The 18,676-nt window shown below is 41.6% G+C and overlaps 1 protein-coding gene across 1 annotated transcript; it reads left to right on the top strand.

The window, feature by feature from the left end:
* The first annotated feature begins 8,292 nt into the window (after positions 1 to 8,292).
* LOC310867133 (uncharacterized protein) lies at positions 8,293 to 16,618 on the top strand. The gene is made up of 3 exons (XM_083776957.1): positions 8,293 to 8,417; positions 11,708 to 11,812; positions 16,280 to 16,618. The coding sequence occupies exons 1-3, from the start codon at positions 8,366 to 8,368 to the stop codon at positions 16,378 to 16,380; spliced, it is 258 nt and encodes an 85-aa protein (XP_083633083.1). The 5' UTR covers positions 8,293 to 8,365; the 3' UTR covers positions 16,381 to 16,618.
* Positions 16,619 to 18,676: the final 2,058 nt, after the last annotated feature.

Genomic DNA, 18,676 nt, shown 5'->3' on the forward strand with positions numbered 1-18,676 from the left:
GTCGTTCTTCGATTTTTCAAAAATAGCAGACCTACAAGCTCTGCTATTTTTCAATAGCTAAAGCATAATGTAATGCTAACACCAAAATGGGTTAAGCCTCAAAGTCGACTGATGGACAAAAGACCTCTTCAGTCTGACCTTATTGTATGCTGGAACACCATCTCCTTCCTGAAGGCAGCAACCTATACTCTCCATACAAAAAATGGCTAGTATTAGAGGTGATATTCCTTGCTAACCTTAGGATGCTGTTATCATACGTGGATGTATAGAGCCTCCTGTGTGGTTTTGTGTACCACGCTACTTGGCACACACACACACACACACAGACACACACACACACACACACGCACGCGCGCGCACACACAGATGTATTTGAAATACATGTATTTTAAATACTTTTTGTTGTATTTTAAAATACTTTTTAAATACTTTTTAGTACAGAAAATATGTATTTTCTGTATTTTAAAATGCAAAAAATATGTATTTCGCGAAGACATGTATTTCAAATACATGCCCATTTCTATACACACGCACACGCACGCATGCACGCACGAACACACACACACACACACACACACACACACACACACACACACACACACACACACACACACACACACACACCCACAGACACACCTTCTCTCACTGATTGGACAGGAGAGAGAACCAATGAAATTAAATGCTTCAGAGGTTTCTTCAGAAGGCCTTCCAATATAAAAGTCACAGCTCCTCACTCCCTGTTCAGTGGCATTGGAAGACGCTCCTCTCGTCACAGCTCCTCACTCCCTGTTCAGTGGAAGACGCTCCTCTCGTCACAGCTCCTCACTCCCTGTTCAGTGGCTTTGGAAGACGCTCCTCTCGTCACAGCTCCTCACTCCCTGTTCAGTGGAAGACGCTCCTCTCGTCACAGCTCCTCACTCCCTGTTCAGTGGCTTTGGAAGACGCTCCTCTCGTCACAGCTCCTCACTCCCTGTTCAGTGGAAGACACTCCTCTCGTCACAGCTCCTCACTCCCTGTTCAGTGGCATTGGAAGACGCTCCTCTCGTCACAGCTCCTCACTCCCTGTTCAGTGGCTTTGGAAGACGCTCCTCTCGTCACAGCTCCTCACTCCCTGTTCAGTGGCATTGGAAGACGCTCCTCTCGTCACAGCTCCTCACTCCCTGTTCAGTGGCTTTGGAAGACGCTCCTCTCGTCACAGCTCCTCACTCCCTGTTCAGTGGCTTTGGAAGACGCTCCTCTCGTCACAGCTCCTCACTCCCTGTTCAGTGGCTTTGGAAGACGCTCCTCTCGTCCGGTCTCGCCTTGTCTCGCCTCGTCTCACCTCACCTCGCGAGTCGCTTCGTCTCGCCTCGTCTCGTCTGTGCCATGCCTCGGTCAATTGATAATGAATCTGCTCTTCTCATCCAGCCGTCAATTGATCCTGATATGATCTATCCGTGCTATGACGACTCCCAGCCGCCCCAGCGTGACCATACTTTTCGGTGGTGTGTGTTTGTGGCTCTGTTGGTGTGCGCGTGCGTGGGTGTGTCTTTGTACTATGTGTGCCTAAAGGCAGAGAAGGTCAAGGCAGAGCAAGCGGAGAAGGAGAAGGCAGACAAGGAGAATGCAGACAAGGAGAATGCAGACAAGGAGAAGGCAGAGAGGGAGAAGGCGGAGAAGGAGGAGAAGGCAGAGAGGCTGAAGGCGGAGAAGGAGGAGAAGGCAGAGAGGCTGAAGGCGGAGAAGGAGGAGAAGGCAGAGAGGGAGAAGGCGGAGAAGGAGGAGAAGGCAGAGAGGCTGAAGGCGGAGAAGGAGGAGAAGGCAGAGAGGCTGAAGGCGGAGAAGGAGGAGAAGGCAGAGAGGGAGAAGGCGGACAAGGAGAATGCAGAGAGGGAGAAGGCAGAGAGGGAGAAGGTGGAGAAGGAGGAGAAGGCAGAGAGGCTGAAGGCGGAGAAGGAGGAGAAGGCAGAGAGGCTGAAGGCGGAGAAGGAGGAGAAGGCAGAGAGGGAGAAGGCGGACAAGGAGAATGCAGAGAGGGAGAAGGCAGAGAGGGAGAAGGCGGAGAAGGAGGAGAAGGCAGAGAGGGAGAAGGCGGACAAGGAGGAGAAGGCAGAGAGGCTGAAGGCGGAGAAGGAGGAGAAGGCAGAGAGGCTGAAGGCGGAGAAGGAGGAGAAGGCAGAGAGGCTGAAGGCGGAGAAGGAGGAGAAGGCAGAGAGGCTGAAGGCGGAGAAGGAGGAGAAGGCAGAGAGGCTGAAGGCGGAGAAGGCAAAGAAAGTCGCCTTCTCTGCTGCACAGAGTGCTGGACAGAGTTTCATAGTTTCTCCCACTGCCTCAAACGGCAGATGGAGCGATGTGAAGTACTCCAAAGTCACATTTAACCATGGAGGCTGTTACAACGCATCGACAGGTATGAAGGATGGAGGCTGTTACAACCCAGAGACAGGTATGCTGCTATACTGTACAGTACATTAATGACCTTTAATTGATTGACTTTAGCAGACATTGCTACAGCCATACATGACTGAGCTTAAATTAATAATCACCAATTCTCTTCCTTATAGGTGAATTCACAGCGCCCGTAGCAGGCGTGTACCTGGTCAGCAGCACTTCTAGGATCATCATCAGGCCTGAGTACAGCATAAGTGTGTTGATGCAGATCGTGAATCGACCCGCCAATAACTCTGGCGTCCCCCATCAGGAGGTCCAGATCGCAGAGTCTGTAACCTCCAGCGACCTGTACGAGGTTAAAGGGATCGGTGTTTTCACCGCTACGATGACCGTCCCTGTGCAGCTGAACCGTGGGGATCGTGTTGTCGTCCAACTGCAGCTGGGTGGAAGACTGTACACTCTAACACTGTATAGCTTAAACTTGCCGTACAGTACCTTCAGTGTCGTGCTGCAGTATGTGGTGTGATGTGTGGGTGGAGTAGACCAGGTTTTCTCAACCTTCTGCAGTATGTGGTTGATGTGTGGGTGGAGTAGACCAGGTTCTCTCAACCTTCTGCTGTATGTGGTGTTGATGTGTGGGTGGAGTAGACCAGGTTCTCTCAACCTTCTGCTGTATGTGGTTGATGTGTGGGTGGAGTAGACCAGGTTTTCTCAACCTTCTGCTGTATGTGGTGTGATGTGTGGGTGGAGTAGACCAGGTTTTCTCAACCTTCTGCTGTATGTGGTGTGATGTGTGGATGGAGTAGACCAGGTTCTCTCAACCTTCTGCAGTATGTGGTGTGATGTGTGGGTGGAGTAGTGGTTGAGTTCTGCACTGTCTGCTTTAATATGAAGATTCACTCAAATGTATTGATTTTGTTTTACTATCAACACTAAAATGAAATAAAACTAAACTAAATTGAGCAGAGGATATTGTAGCCCATTTTTGACCATTTGTAAGCATTACTTTTCAACAAACAATGGAAGATGTGTTTTAGAGGTAGTACAAACTAATTGAAAGTCCTTGAATTGTCACTTTATAAATGTGCGGTTACCCTATATACACTCACACTGTATTTTGGTTTGTTTACCGTGATAAAACAATGTTGAACATTAAGCTAATTATCTGAGGACCTCCCAAAATAATGTGGGGTCCCCCATGTTGAGAAATGGCTAAAGTAAATTAATATGAAATGAATTCATACAAATAAAATAATTAATCACACTTAACAGAACAGTGCATTTATTGTGATTAAATTAATTAACCTGGACAGCCTTACTAATCATAGTTCAGATAGGAAACGCCTATATTGTAAAACACTCACATCAAAGTAGATTAACCATTCATTGCAACAAATGGAATACATTTAAACTTGCCGTTAAAGTCTCTGGGAGATATTCTCTGAATTTGAGCAAAACCCCCCATGGGTTTACAACAACAGGCACATATCAAGACAGTTAATGAGATTAACTTGAGTCATGCAAACATGAAACATAATTATACAACTCAAATGTATTTTAACATCAAAGCCATGAATCAGATTAGAGCTATGCAACATTTAATTCTAGTTTATACATTTATAAAACTTTTTGAGTATTTGAAAACCATATTTAGTTGCTAGTTAGCTAGTTGCTAGATTTAGATTATTATTGCAGAACCACTGCAGACCTATACTTGACAAACTGACAAATTGAAAATAGCCGATCTACAGGCTCACAACATGTCACTTTGCGATGCTTTGTGAGCATGCAGTTCTGCTATTTTCAAAGATTTTGATACATTTTAATACATTAACTGCAGTAGGCAATGCAGCATACTGCAACATTTGTTCTTTTTTTTATGCCTATTTTGCCGTTTTTACATTTAATCAATTCAATTTTGAATAGCCAACTTGTACTTGTAACCAGGGCCAAATTAGTCATTGCATGGGCCGGTGTGGCCGGGGCCCCAGGGGCCCGTGGCTCTCAGGGGCCCTTTGGGGAAACTGGACCACGTGGTACTGCATGGTTGGTCTGTAGAAATGCCAACAATGCATTCGAAAGGACTGCAATTCAAATGTAATATTGTTTAATGTGTTCCGGTCAGTCAGTCAGTCAGTCACACACACACACACACACACACACATTTAGATTTCTTTATTTGAATCCACAAATTACAATTAATTTGACAAGGAAACAAATATAACGGGGTTTACAGTTCATGTTCACTTAGGGATACACATTGCACCTCCTTCTCCACACAGACAAACTGCCTATAACAGACGAGACAGAACAGTATTTGGCAAGTTGTTTGGCTTTGCTTTTTGTCATGCCAGCTATTCTTAGGCCACTCATGGTCAGTTTATGCACATGGCCCAGGCTTCCGAATATCACACGCACACACACAGTGCTAGCATGAGGGCAGCTAGTGTTGTATACACACAGACCAGCTGCTGTAACCCTATTCAGTATTTTAGCTGTGACGTGAGCGCCCCCTCCTGAGATACTTCCGGGTCCTACTTTTGTGTCGCTTTTGTGTCCCGATGGAGTTATACTGTGACGCTCCGTCGGACTAAATCTGAGACGAAAACAACCACGAAAGTCTCATTTTACCGCTTTCCTCGCAACAACAAAGCTGCGCTGCTCTCCAAAATCTGGCTGTGACAGGCCGTCTGCCCCACATGGAATACTATCGCCATTTTATTTGATAGTGTCAACTAAATCCTCATTAATGCAAACTAGATTCAACATCAAGCCTGCACACATTGTAAATATGCCCCGAAATATTTTACAGAGCAAATGGACTGTTACCACCTTCAATAATAATGATAATAATAGTCTTTATTGTCTCCACATCATATATTTTTGTTGTCATGGACACTTGTACAAAACATTAATAATTCTACTCGAGTTGGAAGCATTAAGATCCATTTTAACCCTCTATGGCTTCCTTTCTGAAAAATAACGTCAATTTAAAAAGATTCACGCGTTTAGATATTATATTTACAATGGGATGCGGATGGGAGCTGGTGCCACTTGGACCTGGACGTAACGTAGCACTACAAAATGACGTCGGACTTAAATACTGAATAACCACACGTGAAGCCACATAGTCAGCCAGATAGACATTGGCCACATACTCAACAAAGACAATGAAACTAAATGATTGGATCCTTTGATATGATAATGGCGACTTGTGTCTCTGTCATTGTGTTGGATGAGGATGCCTTTGTAACTCGATTGAATCATCTGATTAACGTGTGACCTTTAGGCAGTGCTGTTTTAGTCGACTAAAACGAAAAAGTGTTGAATACCTTTTTTTCACTGACGAAAACTAAATGGAAACTAAATGAAAACGAAGCTATTAAAACTAAGCTAAATGTATTGATAATTTTGTCAACAGATAGAAACTAGACTAAAATGTTAGGAAGGGACTAGTGGACAAGAGATCATTTTACACTTGGTTTTACACTTGGTTGCATGCTGAAAACAGCAGATCTACAAGCTCACAATGCGTCGCGCTGTCACTCGTTGACTCGTGTAAAATGAGCCATTACGACGGCATCAAGGCCCGCCAAAATACATTTTAGTCGACTAAATGAACTGCAGATTTAGTCGACTAAAGTCTTATGACATTTAGTATAGACTAAAACTAGACTATTTAGTAGACTAAAACTAGACTATTTAGTAGACTAAAACTAGACTATTTAGTAGACTAAAACTAGACTAACACAAAAACATTCCAGGTGACTAAAATATGACTAAAACTAAAGTTTCATTCCAAAGACTATGACTAAACTGAAATAGAAATCCGCTGCCAAAAACAACTCTGCCGTTAGGCTGTGCGTCGACTGATTACGGAAGGTTCAAGGTTGTACTTTATTGGCACATCTTGTGTACACTGTACACTACAGGTACATGAGAGTAAAAGTTATTTTAGTTTGGCTTCCTTTAGACAATGCAGCCGCATAGATAACATCAAACAGCAACATATAAAAAAGGATAATCGCTGCTGTCGGGTTCATAACTCCATTTTTGATTTTTTTTTTTATTTTTTTTTAGCATAAGTCAGTGCTATTGAACACCCTTTACGTCTGTGTGTTGTTTCGGAAACATTGAACCAATGGAAAGTAGTAAAAAGTGCTTTGGACAAAACCTCTTAACTCCATTGGACCCTCACAATGTCCGCTAAAGCAACTAACTCCACCACCTCTCCCACCTCTCATGGAAGTAATTGACAATAATATAAAGTTACAACACCAACTGTGATGAGTCGGTATTGCTTTGTTTAAAAAAATATAAGGTTTTCTTAATTTCCTGAAAATTGGACATTTTGAAGTTATGAGGTTTCCTCCCGACAGCATAGATATAATAAAGAGGGTGCAGTTAAACGTAAACCAAGTGTAAAAAGAGTATCATTATGTTTTCCCTGTAGTAGAAACGTGAACATAGATGACTACCGCCACCCGACTACAGTTGAAGATGGATGGATGGATGGATGGATGGATGGATGGATGGATGGGTGGGTGGGTGGATGGATGGATGGTTGCAGACATTAATTGTACTGTGGTTGTGGCTGCACATACGTTGAATGAAAGAATGAATGAATTAATAGTTTATTTCGATCTTTCAGAGGGAGACATTACACAAAAACAGTTTACTATTTCTTTTTTAGGTGATGGAAAAGGCATAGGAAGAAGCTTAAAGCTTATTAGTGCCTATCCTTATCTCAACGTATTCCAAAATACTATTGAAGATATGCATCACAATCAACATATAAACAAAACAAACAAATGACATTTATAGGAGAAGAAAAGAAAATTAAACAAACAAAACAAAAACAGAAAAAAACGAAAATGTTATACTAACACTAACACTACATAGCATTACATAGCTCAGCTCCCCACTCATTCCAGGTTATAATTATACAATAATTCCTGTTTGAGCCTCTTTTTAAATTGTTTTAGGTTGTTGCTTTGCTTTATGGGCTCAGACAAGCTGTTCCACAGCTTAACTCCATGAACAGAAACACACATGCTCTTGAACGTAGATCCAACACTTATTTGTTTAAAGTTTAGTTTTCCTCTCAGCTCATACCCTATCTGCTCATTATTCAATGAACGGGTATGGACTAGATTTAGTAATTAAATGATTTAGTTTAATTAATTGCTGCACCCCTACATCCATTCCCTGCGCAGAGCTTATCTGTCTCTATTTTTGTCCATGTTAAATTATCCCTAAAATACTAAACTACTTTGCCTTTTTATTGGCTATTTTAGTTTAGTTTAACAACCTTATATAAGGCAACATTCTCAAAATGTAGTTCTGATTTGAGTAGCATGTGTTGTGTCAAACTATAGTGGTTCCATTGATTCTGAATTCATTCCAAGTATTAGTTTAGCACAAAAACACTCCTTGGGCTAAAAACGGCCACAGGTTGTCATGACAAATGAGCAAGTCATTCACGTCATTACATTATTACATTATTACATTGTAACATAACATTATAACATTGTCCATTGCTGGTTCAAATGGAAACATTCATCTGCTGCTCATGATCGTCAAAATCTAAACGAAAATAAATGTGAACAGAAATGTGACCATGCATTTTGTGTGTGTCACATACTGTACGTTTTCTCATGCCAATAAAGTTCCAATTGAATTGAATTTAATTGAATTTAATCATTTTATGCAATATGATAAAGTAAAATGAAGAATCAATTCCCCCCCCCCCCCTGCCCTAGTTGCTGATTGGATGTGATCTGTTACCAACGGCAACCATGAACAAACAGCTTGTTGTCTGACCGCGAGACTGTCCTGAACCCAGCTGTCTGTCCTGTGCTGACCCCACTGTGTGTGTGTGTGTGTGTGTGTGTGTGTGTGTGTGTGTGGTGCGTGCGTGCGTGCGCTGTGTACACAGGGCAGTATAAAAGGCAGAGTCTGACAGTGAGTCCGTCAGTCTGTCTGACAAAGTGACGAGATGGTGAAACCAACTCTGATGATCCTGCTGCTGCTGCTACCTCTCTGCTTGGGTGAGAGACACGCACACGCACACACACACACACACGCACACACACACACACACACACACACACACACACACATACACACACACACACACACACACACACACACACACACACAGAGCAGTGTAAAGTAACTACTATGTGCACTATATATATATACCGGCAATATGAAACCAATGCCCGAAGAACAGTTGTGTAAAGTGTAGTATGCATTTGGCGAGTACTGTATGCAAGTACAATGTTTTACTCTACTCAACTACAGTACGTCTCAGGGACAAATACTGTACTCGTTGTACTCCACTGAATGTATTTTCAAATAAGCTTTAGTTAGCCGTTTACTTTGAAGATTTTGAGTATTATTATAGTCTACAAAATATGGGTGAGCAGACAGTGTTGTTTTTTGGCAGCAATTTTTTGATTTTAGTTTTTAGTCCTAGTCTCTTCAATAGTTTTCATTTAGCTTCAGTCACATTTTAGTCACCTGGAATGTTTTAGTGATAGTCTAGTTTTAGTCGGCTAAATATAAGATTTTAGTCGACCAAATCTACAGTTGATTTAGTCGACTAAAATGTATTTTGGTGGGCGTTGATGCCGCCGTGTTTTGCACTTGCTATCGGCTATTTTCAGCATGCAACCAAGTGTAAAATGACTTATACTAACATTCCTAACATTTTAGTCTAGTTTTTATTTGTTGAAGATATTGTCAGTATATTTTTGTGCCATGTGAAAGCAGGGAATCATAGCTTCAAATTGACATATTGGTTGTTCAGTTTGACCCAGTAATGTCTTGCAGAGAAACAGCGAGTTGAGAAAGGTTCACTTCTGTGGACTCTAACATTACACCTAGCGACATGTTTATGCATTTATTTCATATTTACATGTCTTCTGTGGTCTCTAACATTACACCATAGCTACATGTTTAAGCATTTATTTCATATATGTCTTCTGTGGACTCTAACATTACACCTACAGTAGTGACATGTTTAAGCATTTATTTCATATTTACATGTCTTCTGTGGACTCTAACATTACACCTAGCGACATGTTTAAGCATTTATTTCATATTTACATGTCTTTGTGGACTCTAACATTACACCTAGCTACATGTTTAAGCATTTATTTCATATTTACATGTCTTCTGTGGACTATAACATTACACCTAGCTACAGGTTTAAGCATTTATTTCATATTTACATGTCTTCTGTGGACTCTAACATTACACCTAGCTACATGTTTAAGCATTTATTTCATATTTACATGTCAATTTCAGCTCTGACATTTATTTCAGACATGCTCTAGTCTTGTGTGTGAAGAGTGGCTGTGCTATGAACTCATTTTGGATAAAATGAGTTCATAGCTGGTGAAAAGCTGGAGGTTGTACGATGGCAGGCTCTCAGTCAAATCACATATTCCACCATAGGCCTAATATATTTTGTTATTAAACTCCTCTGGAGTCTCACATTGTGTTTAAAAATGATATTTGGCAGTCACAATGTGGGACAGGGTCTCAATTTGAACACTGACGCCTGTCAGTCACAATGTGGGACAGGGTCTCAATTTGAACACTGACGCCTGTCAGTCACAATGTGGGACAGACAGGGTCTCAATGTGAACACTGATGCCTGTCAGTCACAATGTGGGACAGACAGGGTCTCAATTTGAACACTGATGCCTGTCAGTCACAATATGGGACAGGGTCTCAATTTGAACACTGATGCCTGTCAGTCACAATGTGGGACAGGGTCTCAATTTGAACACTGACGCCTGTCAGTCACAATGTGGGACAGGGTCTCAATTTGAACACTGATGCCTGTCAGTCACAATGTGGGACAGACAGGGTCTCAATGTGAACACTGATGCCTGTCAGTCACAATGTGGGACAGACAGGGTCTCAATTTGAACACTGATGCCTGCCAGTCACAATGTGGGACAGGATCTCAATTTGAACACTGATGCCTGCCAGTCACAATGTGGGACAGACAGGGTCTCAATGTGAACACTGATGCCTGTCAGTCACAATGTGGGACAGACAGGGTCTCAATTTGAACACTGATGCCTGTCAGTCACAATGTGGGACAGACAGGGTCTCAATGTGAACACTGATGCCTGTCAGTCACAATGTGGGACAGACAGGGTCTCAATTTGAACACTGATGCCTGCCAGTCACAATGTGGGACAGGATCTCAATTTGAACACTGATGCCTGCCAGTCACAATGTGGGACAGACAGGGTCTCAATTTGAACACTGATGCCTGCCAGTCACAATGTGGGACAGGATCTCAATTTGAACACTGATGCCTGCCAGTCACAATGTGGGACAGACAGGGTCTCAATGTGAACACTGACGCCTGTCAGTCACAATGTGGGACAGACAGGGTCTCAATGTGAACACTGACGCCTGTCAGTCACAATGTGGGACAGGGTCTCAATTTGAACACTGATGCCTGTCAGTCACAATGTGGTCAAATAACCCTGTACTGTTGGGTATTTGAAAATAGCAGATCTACAAGCTCTACGAGCTCACTTGTAGATGTATGACAAGCTTGTGAAATGACATCTGTAGTGTCTAATTCTAACTAACTGTAAACGAATCATTTTAAAACCATGGAACATGCATTTCTATAAATGTAAACTAATCATTTTAAAACCATGAAACATGCATTTCTATAAATGTAAACTAATCATTTTAAAACCATGAAACATGCATTTCTATAAATGTAAACTAATCATTTTAAAACCATGAAACATGCATTTCTATAAATGTAAACTAATCATTTTAAAACCATGAAACATGCATTTCTATAAATGTAAACTAATCATTTTAAAACCATGAAACATGCATTTCTATAAATGTAAACTAATCATTTTAAAACCATGAAACATGCATTTCTATAAATATAAATTATAAACGAATCATTTTAAAACCATGAGACATGCATTTCTATAACTCTTATATCTAAGTACCGGTATTGTTTAACATCAGCGTCATTTTATGGACAAGAGGTACACAATTATAATTAATATTAGATTAATTATAGAATGTGGAAGAGTTGTTATTTCGATCGTTTGCATGTTATCTACCCTAATGGTCCAGCATGGAATTGAGGACAAAATCGTATCCAACGGCAAAACAAATATTAATTTGTAGGTTTTGGGTCTGAGAGGCTAAATCTCATCAATTGTGTGTGTGTGTGTGTGTGTGTGTGTGTGTGTGTGTGTGTGTGTGTGTGTGTGTGTGTGTGTGTGTGTGTGTGTGTGCGTGTGTGTGCGTGCGTGCCCGTGCGTGCGTTCAACAGGAATACAGCAGTATAAAATCAAGTGTTATGGCGAGGACTTCTACATGCTGAGGTACCAGGAGTTGGACTGCACCGCCAAAGTTCCCCAGGCCTGCTACACCAGAGGTGTGTGTGTGTGTGTGTGCGTGCGCTCGTGAGTGTGTGTGTGTGTGTGTGTGTGTGTGTGTGTGTGTGTGTGTGTGTGTGTGTGTGTGTGTGTGTGTGTGTGTGTGTGTGTGTGTGTGTGTGTGTGTGTGTGTGTGTGTGTGTGTGTGTGTGTGTGTGCGCGTGCGCTCGTGAGTGCGTGTGTGTGTGTGTGCGTGCGTCAAGGTAGTTTCAGTGTTTTTTTGGGAAACAAAGATACAATGTCGTGTAATGGATCAATCAATCAATCAATCAATCAATCAATCAATCAATCAATCAATCAATCAATCAATCAGATGTATTGTCACTTATACACTGGGCATACAGTGGAGCAAAAATACCGTTCTCCATGGCTCATGGTGCTTCACATTTAAAAACAATTTAGACACATTAAAAAGAGGCAAAGCATTTAAAAAAAACATTAAAAGGGTAAAAGGAGCAGACAACATTGGCAGGAAAAAGTGCTGATGCATTCAAAGTGCATGTGTGTAAAGTGCTATAGATGTCTTTCACTTATATCTGTTATGTCATTATGAGCAAAAAACCTTGCGTTTGTTTTGTTGTGAGGCTGTAGATCTGTAGATTAGTTTTTTTGGCTGCTGTTCGGCTATATTTCGGCTATTTTATTGTCCTAAAATGTCCATGTCCTCACAGGTAGACGACAGCGCTCAGACCTTCTTTCGGTGGGCATTTCTGTCAAAATGCCATTTTTGGCACCGACAAACAAACGATAATATTACCAGAAACAAACAAAGAGCTAACGCTGAACGACCACGACAGGTCTGTAACTCTGAGAATGTTCAAATGTATACACTCTCAGAGTTAAGGACAGGTCTGTAACTCTGAGAATGTTCAAATGTACACTCTCAGAGTTAAGGACAGGTCTGTAACTCTGAGAATGTTCAAATGTACACTCTCAGAGTTAAGGACAGGTCTGTAACTCTGAGAATGTTCAAATGTACACTCTCAGAGTTAAGGACAGGTCTGTAACTCTGAGAATGTTCAAATGTACACTCTCAGAGTTAAAGGACAGGTCTGTAACTCTGAGAATGTTCAAATGTACACTCTCAGAGTTAAGGACAGGTCTGTAACTCTGAGAATGTTCAAATGTATACACTCTCAGAGTTAAGGACAGGTATGTAACTCTGAGAATGTTCAAATTTATACACTCTCAGAGTTAAGGACAGGTCTGTAACTCTGAGAATGTTCAAATGTACACTCTCAGAGTTAAGGACAGGTCTGTAACTCTGAGAATGTTCAAATGTACACTCTCAGAGTTAAGGACAGGTCTGTAACTCTGAGAATGTTCAAATGTACACTCTCAGAGTTAAAGGACAACTTTAGTTTTTTTCAACCAAGGTTCATGTTTTAGTTTGTTATTAGATAACTGCTTATCTTGCTGCTTTCTTTCGTTTTAGGGATTTTAACTGTTTTTGACAGGGGGGCGGGGGCATTTATTTAACCTTTATTTAACCAGTAAAAACCACATTGAGACTGAAGTCTCTTTTACAAGTGTGAACTGGCCAGAACAATAGGCAAAATAAGTGACACAACTCCGCCAGTAAACAAAAAAACAACAAAAAAACAAAAACAGGACAGACATACAATGCTCATAAATACAGTACCCACTACCAAAGAAGCTAAAAGGGAGAACAGGAACGCGACCAGTAAGGACTAAAAGATCTAAGCAACGGAAATTGCTAGTCGACTAAAAAAAGCAAGCAGACAGTTGCTATACGTCAAAGCAGGAGCAGTGTATGGGAAGTGTGCCCATGGCAATCCATTTAAAGCTCACTAGGGGAATCACAGCAGCCAGTTTGAGTCTGGACTGTAGGTCATTCCAAGACCAGGGTCCGAAATAAGCGATGCTTTTTTTCCCAGCCTCAGATTTTGTTGGGGGCACGACATAGCGTAACCAACCATTTGATCTGAGGTTGAGAGAGTTTTGGACAAGTTCAAATTTAGAACCAATGTAACGTGGGAGGTTACCAAGAATGGCTTTATAAATGAGAGTATACCAATGTAGCAACCTGCGAGACGTTAAGGAATACCAACCCACAAGGGCGTACAGAGTACAGTGATGAGTCCTATAGGGGGAATTGGTTATAAACCTCAATGCAGCATGAAACAGGGGGTCAAGTTTGCTCAGAGTTGAGGAACTAGCAAAGCGGTAGACAGTATCTCCATAATCAAGCTGCGACATGAAAAGGCCTGTAACCAGCTTTTTGCGAGAAGCATTAGAAAAGCAGGACTTCATTCTGTAGAAGAAGCTCAGTGTGAACTTAAGCTTTTTTGCCAAGGTGTCAATGTGGTGTTTGAAGTTTAACTTGTTGTCCAACCAAATCCCAAGATATTTATACAACTCAACCCATTCGATGGATACTCCATCCAGAGTGGTGATATTTGAGGGGACATTGACTAGGCATGTTAAAAAATACATATTTTGCCCCATGCTCGAATGCCCCCGCCCCCCTGTCAAAAACTGCTAAAATCCCTAAAACGAAAGAAAGCAGCAAATGAAAGAAAATGAACACTCATCTTTTAGTTTCTCTAATAACAACCTAAAACATGAACCTTGGTTGAAAAAAACTAAAGTTGTCCTTTAAGGAGGTCCTGGTCAAATAAAACCTTTGAGAACCACTAGTACTAGTTGGACTCCTAATATTCCATACATAGTGTGGTAGTAAATCATACATAGTGTGGTAGCATACATAGTGTGGTAGTAATTAGTTAGTTAGTTAGTTGCTGTGAGAGTGAGGTCTAGCCAACGCCAACTCGGGATTCCTGGATCGCTGCCCTCCACAAATTCCTGTCCAACATCAGGTTCTTGAGCTCTGCAGTGCTTGTCAGCCAAGCTGTCGCGCCGCAGCACGTCTACATTAGGTGGTACGCTTCTTTCCCCTCCTGGCTTTTTGCCCTGGGTTGGCTCCCATAGTGTCCATTTGCTTGCCTCTAGTTCTGTGTGCCTGACGCAGTAGCCCTGCCAGCCCCATCCTTCTCTCTCTGACCTTGTCCGTGACCCGTGGTGACCCTTAGAGGGGGGGGACAGACCCGTGGTATGTCCCCCTTAGAGGGGGGGACAGACCCGTGGTATGTCCCCCTTAGAGGTCCACATTTCTGATGCGGTCCGTCCATGTGACACCTAGTGCCATCGATCCGTGGCATTGTTGTGTGTAGACTCCATCCAGGGCTTAACCCATTCTGGGCGGGAACCCCTTTTGGTGTTCGCATCATGTCATGCTTTAGCTATTGAAAAATAGCAGACCTACAAGCTCATAGGAGCTTGTAGGTCTGCTATTTTTTGAAAAATCGACTGACATAGAAACATAGCTTTTTCAGAAAACTGTCATTTTCAAACAGACATTTTTAGAATGATCTCAGGTCAGAATGGGTTTAAATTAGGGCTGTCAATCGATTAAAATATTTAATCTGATTAATCGCATGATTGTCCATAGTTAACTGTGATTAATCGCAAATTAATCGCATATTTCTTATCCGTTCTAAATATACCTTAAATCAGTGGTTTTCAAGATTTTTCATATCAAGGTCCATTATTTATTCTGCATTTGAGCCACGGAACCACCATTTGATGACATTTAGCCTTCCAGACCCAAACTAAAGAACTGTATTGATGTTGGCCAATGGTACCATTACGAGAGATAACAGGCCATGTTGATCAAAATAACATGTTTTCTAATTGTGTAGACTTAAATTAACTTAAGTAATGCAGCTGTTTAACAATTATTCAACTCTTCAGTGTAAAATTGCCATGCGTCTCTCAACCATTCTGTCAAACTTCACTGTGCGTTAATCGCGCGTCAGAAAAAAAAGTGCCGTTAAAAGGATTGTGAGTTAACTACAGTAGTTAGTTATAGTGCGTTAACTTTGACAGCCCTAGTTTAAATATTCAGAACCTGGAGACTGACATTCAGTAATTGGGTCTAATGATCAAAATAAGAACATTGTAAAAAGAAAATAATAATTGATAAATGGTAAATGGTAAATGGGGCATTTATATAGCGCCTTTATCCAAGGCGCTTTACAGAGATTGTGCATTACATTCACCCATTCATACACCGATGGCAGCGGAAACCATGCAAGGCACCAACTAGCACATCGGGAGCAATTAGGGGTTCAGTGTCTTGCTCAAGGACACTTCGACAGTAACTCTGGGGGAGCCCACAGGGTTTGAACTGGCAACCTTACGGTTACCATCCAGGCACTCTACCCCTGAGCCACCGCCGCTCCAATTGATACAGACACATTTGTCCTCCATGCTATAATACAAACCTGTGTGTGTGTGTGCGTGCGTGCGTGCGTGCGCGTGTGCGTGTGCGTGCGTGTGTGTGTGTGTGTGTGTGTGTGTGTGTGTGTGTGTGTGTGTGTGTGCGTGTGTGTGCGTGTGCGTGTGCGTGTGTGTGTGTGTGTGTGTGTGTGTGTGCGTTACAGATAACGGGGAGAAGGGCTGTGCCCGCCTGCCCCTGTGTGATCGCCCAGGATGGACATGCTGCCACCAGGACCTCTGCAATGCCACGCCCCCTCCCGCCTAGACACGCCCCCCCCCCCCCCCCCCCCCCCCCCAGCGAACATTCGTGCGTGACCTATGACCTCCGGTCAACCGAACGACCAATCAGCTGTCCCGATATCAATAGAAATTATTTTTTTCTTCATTCATAAATTGAATTTTCCATTTCATTCCTTCATTAAAATGGATGCGCATTTTCCTGCCATTAAAACACAACATTCATGACTGAGAATGTTTGGTCTATGTTTGGTTTATAGTATCAGAGGTACTGTACACACTAGGAACTATGGACGTAGATACATGCAGTACTGACGTAGATACATGCAGTACTTTTCTAACAGACGGAACGCAATTGAGTTTTTGACCTTTTTACTTTAGGAGAATAATATTAAAGAAACTGTTAACTGGTTAATATGTGTGCCGTCACAAAAGCGTAATGTTGTTTCCCCGGACAGCGCTGGTTGGCAGGTATCAATACACTTTTAGACCCACATGTTTGTGCCAGCATGGATGATTACATTTATTTATTGATCCGGGTACTCGATAAGCCCAAAGCTTATTGATAACGGGTAGGCTTCTCTATAAGCCCAAAGCTTATTGATAACGGGTACTCAATAAGCCCAAAGCTTATTGATAACTGGTACTCAATAAGCCCAAAGCTTATTGATAACTGGTACTCAATAAGCCCAAAGCTTATTGATAACTGGTACTCAATAAGCCCAAAGCTTATTGATACCGGGTACTCAATAAGCCCAAAGCTTATTGATAACTGGTACTCTATAAGCCCAAAGCTTATTGATAACGGGTACTCTATAAGCCCAAAGCTTATTGATACCGGGTACTCTATAAGCCCAAAGCTTATTGATAATGGGTACTCTATAAGCCCAAAGCTTATTGATACCGGGTACTCAATAAGCCCAAAGCTTATTGATACCGGGTACTCAATAAGCCCAAAGCTTATTGATACCGGGTACTCTATAAGCCCAAAGCTTATTGATACCGGGTACTCAATAAAACCAAAGCTTATTGATACCGGGTACTCAATAAGCCCAAAGCTTATTGATATCGGGTACTCGGTAAGCCCAAAGCTTATTGATACCGGGTACTCAATAAGCCCAGAGCTTATTGATACCGGGTACTCAATAAGCCCAAAGCTTATTGATACCGGGTACTCAATAAGCCCAAAGCTTATTGATATCGGGTACTCTATAAGTAAGTAAAGTCCTATTGATATCGGGTACTCGATAAACTAGTTATCGGGTGTCGGGTATCGAGCTCCATCCCTACTAGTAACTGAGTGAATGTATTTTGAGGATCTGTACTTTACTTGAGTATTTGATTATAATTGTTTTTGAAACGTATTACTCTTACTCGACTACATTTACAAGACAATTATTTTACTTTTACTCTGGGTACATTTCCAGGAAGGCTGTAGACACTTTTTTTTTTTTTCAAACAACAGTTCTTACATGAGGCAATCTAACATCCCCCTATGGGGATTATAATACACTTGTTTTCCCTTTTGTTTAAGTACATGAACCCGTGGATACAATTTACAATTTAGGCATTTAGCATTTATCAGACGCTCTTAATCCAGAGCGATTTACATTCAACAAGAACAAAAGCATGGCAATACATCACATGCTGTACATAAAAGTAGTTCTCATACATAAACTAAGAACGTAACAGTGGAATATCTATAATGAAACTATACATATATACTATACTATACTATACTATACTATACTATACTATACTATACTATAATGTGCTATGACTACATAAAATGCAATTCTAGTGGTAACATGCTATAAGTCTGTATAAAATGCTATCTATGTCTACATAAAGTGCTATCTAAGGATTTAGCGCCGTCTAGCGATATTGACGTCAGCCTTCGGTTAGATTAGAAGGACTGTCGTCGTGGATTTTTGTTTTGTTCGTTGGTTCTTTCCATGTCATATGAAAGCAGGGAATCAATAATAATATAATGTATATTGGTTTAGTATAAACCCTAGGGTTAATATTAGGGTTGTCATTTGAAAGCAGGGAATCGTAGCAACTAGCGGTGCACGGTTATTAAATTATGACCGATATTCGATCTCCGCCTATACTCTTTTCCAAGTGTCTGTTTTCACTACTGAATGAGACGAGTACTTTTTGCTGTTGAAAACGTAATCAATAATCTGGATTATTTTGAGACTGCCCCGATACCGATATGGCATTTTTATGGGCGATAAGGTCTATAGTCCCATTATGCTACAGATTATAGCATGCATCCCTTTGTGGCAGCGGTGGCAGAACGTTTGCGGAGCGTTCTTGAA

The sequence above is a fragment of the Protomyctophum parallelum genome (assembly GCF_964188405.1).
Source record: "Protomyctophum parallelum genome assembly, chromosome: 1".
In the NCBI taxonomy this organism is placed as follows: domain Eukaryota; kingdom Metazoa; phylum Chordata; class Actinopteri; order Myctophiformes; family Myctophidae; genus Protomyctophum; species Protomyctophum parallelum.

Bases quoted from the DNA above. Each gene is read 5' to 3' on its own strand.
- LOC310867133 (XM_083776957.1), top strand. From the start codon at position 8,366: ATGGTGAAACCAACTCTGATGATCCTGCTGCTGCTGCTACCTCTCTGC. The intron at 8,418-11,707 runs GTGAGAGACACG...TGCGTTCAACAG, and splicing joins GCTGCTACCTCTCTGCTTGG to GAATACAGCAGTATAAAATC. The intron at 11,813-16,279 runs GTGTGTGTGTGT...TGTGCGTTACAG, and splicing joins CCAGGCCTGCTACACCAGAG to ATAACGGGGAGAAGGGCTGT.